The sequence below is a fragment of the Penaeus monodon genome, chromosome 24, assembly GCF_015228065.2.
Source record: "Penaeus monodon isolate SGIC_2016 chromosome 24, NSTDA_Pmon_1, whole genome shotgun sequence".
Taxonomy (NCBI): Eukaryota; Metazoa; Arthropoda; class Malacostraca; order Decapoda; family Penaeidae; genus Penaeus; species Penaeus monodon.
This window is the reverse complement of record NC_051409.1, coordinates 25,928,890-25,931,443: the sequence shown is the minus strand read 5'-3', so window position 1 is coordinate 25,931,443 and position 2,554 is coordinate 25,928,890. Positions and strand designations below refer to the sequence as shown.

Genomic DNA, 2,554 nt, shown 5'->3' with positions numbered 1-2,554 from the left:
TGGGATTTTCTTCACTGGCTTCCTGCAATACCCACTGGTATGAACACTTTGTTCATCTCTCTTCGGGTTTAGGAGGATTACCGAGTTCAGAAAAGGCGATCTTATATCAGTATTCAGGTGAGTATATCTCTCTATATATCGATCGAGAGCAAAGGTGAGAGGCATAACCTTAGTCGGTCTGTAAATTTTTGTTTACAAATTTTCATTTTACACTAGATAATTCAGTTTTTTTAATTTTCATAGATTACTTGTTTTAAGTTTTCTATAACTTGATTATATTAAGGGTCTTCTATTTTTTTATCATCTTGGATATCAAAACAAAATTGGCGATAGAAATTTTTATTTTTTTTTCAGTATTTCTGCTTTTTTAAAGAAGCTCTATCACTGGTGTCTTTCGACTGGTTAGAAATGGTGTGCAAGTGACATGAATCACGTTAAGTTTACCGATGCAGATGAAAAGGCCATCAAAGGAGATCCATCATGTTAAGATTACAAACGCACTAGGCAAGAACAGTGGTGAGGAGGTAGCAGCCGTGTCCGAGTCATAGTTAAGTTAGGGTAGCAGAGATCAGCACTTGCTGTATTAGCACTTCCAAGTTTGATTTCTGTTGAAACTTGTAAAAAGGAAAACCAGACACAACCGAATTAGGGTTTTTCTTTTGTTCACATTATAATTAACCGAGAGGAATTCTCTTCGCTTATGCCATTCCTCCTTCGTCCATTGGCATTTCCCCCTGAGGGCCCAGCATCCTCATTCTTCTTCTTGGATCCTGAGACAATGTCGTCAATCCTCAAAAGCAAGACAGCAGTCTGAAAGATTTATGGATTATGTGAGAAACTGAATGAATACTAATGATAACAAGTGGCAACTTAGATCTGTACACTACTTGAAAACTGATATGGTTTATAAAATTTAATTCGGTTTACCTCTACAGAAGTCTTGAAAACTTGGAGCTTGACAGCAAGAGGTTCCCAGATTTTCAATTTTCTCATGTCTGAGAGTTCACCAGACTCGCCATTTACTCCCCAGAAGGTCTCACCACTGGCGTGCTTGGCTCTCAGGGCTGTTAACAATCGGATGATATTTGCACCACAGTTCTGTGCCAAAGTGCGAGGGATAACCTGTGGAAAACAAAATAATTACAATTGCTTTTTAGTCTACTGGTTTCATTTGTGCAATGGTTAATAAAAAATTTATGTATAAAACAGTGATATTTAAGTGATGATAAAGAAGTATTTCAAAATAAGAATATAAGAAAAGAAGATGAAAAAGAGCTTAACAGTCTACGTAGAAACAAGCCAATTTAAGATTCCTCCTGATCAAACAAAATGATAATGTTGATCTTGCTAAAAAAATATACCTCAAGAGCCTGTCCAAGAGCAGTGTATGGCCACTGCTTAACTCCTGAAACAGTTTTTGCCTTCTCTTGCAGAGTGTGGGATACAGCCATCTCAACTGCTCCGCCACCAGGAACAAGGTATGGCTCCAGGACAAGGTTACGAGCCACGCCCAAAGCATCGTGAAGATTGCGCTCAACCTCATTGAGAATGTCCTTGCTTGGTCCACGAAGAAGGATTGTGCAGGCTTTAGGGTCTTTGCACTCAGTGATGAATGTGAAGTAGTCATCTCCAATCTGAGAAAAATAGAAATGAATATATATATAATGTAGCATGTTACTATTATGAGTACTTTCACTGTTCTTCAGAATGTGCTTTTAAGCAAAAAACACAAATAATGTGATTAATGATAGATTAAACATATTGAGTCTTGGTGCATGGGAAAGCCATTATCATCTACTAAGATTAAAAAACATGCCTCACCTTCTTAATTTCAAACAATCCTGCACCAGTACCAACATCTTCCTCTTTCAATTCTTCAGTGCGGTTAGCAATAGTTGCACCACAAGCCCTGGCAAGTCTGTTGTTGTCAGACTTCTTTACTCTTCTGATGCAGGTGATGCCTGCTTTGACGAGGTAGTGCTGGGCCAAGTCAGAAACACCCTTCTCTGTGATAACTAGATCAGGCTGGAGAGCAATCAAGTCGGCACACATAGACTTGACATGTTCTTCTTCAATCTCTAACATCTGTTGGGTAAATGAAGTTCATGATTACTAAATAAAAATTTACTTTACCCAGAATCATCTTTGAAGATATGCATAATCCTTTTCATACCAGTAAAAATTGAAATAGTAATAAATACATTACATTTCAACATATAATTTTCAACTTCATCTGGATTGGAATCCCTTTAATTTTTTATTTTATTTAATCCTTTCTAAAATGCTAATGCTCAGAAACCATTCACATTCAGTGGATATTGCCAATCTTTAACATAATAACAGAGAAAAGCATATCTGACTGCAAATTGAACAAATTTAGAGTAAATAAAAGGACAGTAATATGAACATTATCAGCTAACCTGAGCTAATCATTCAAATTTTTCATCTATGAATAAATACATAAAAAATCAAATATTCACAAAGATACACACAAATATATGACTGCTTTTAGCATGTTTAACTAATCACTTTACATATTAACCCACTGGATCTG

General features: G+C 36.3%; 1 protein-coding gene across 1 annotated transcript in view; it reads right to left on the bottom strand.

The window, feature by feature from the left end:
- Positions 1–323: 323 nt before the first annotated feature.
- LOC119588684 (T-complex protein 1 subunit gamma-like) overlaps positions 324–2,554 on the bottom strand; it is a gene marked incomplete at its 5' end in the record, with an annotated part of 9,202 nt that continues 6,971 nt past the window's right edge. Inside the window, 5 exon segments of the mRNA XM_037937320.1 lie at positions 324–743; positions 745–810; positions 928–1,122; positions 1,362–1,634; positions 1,822–2,085. Of these exon segments, the coding sequence (XP_037793248.1) occupies positions 699–743; positions 745–810; positions 928–1,122; positions 1,362–1,634; positions 1,822–2,085 (843 nt within the window).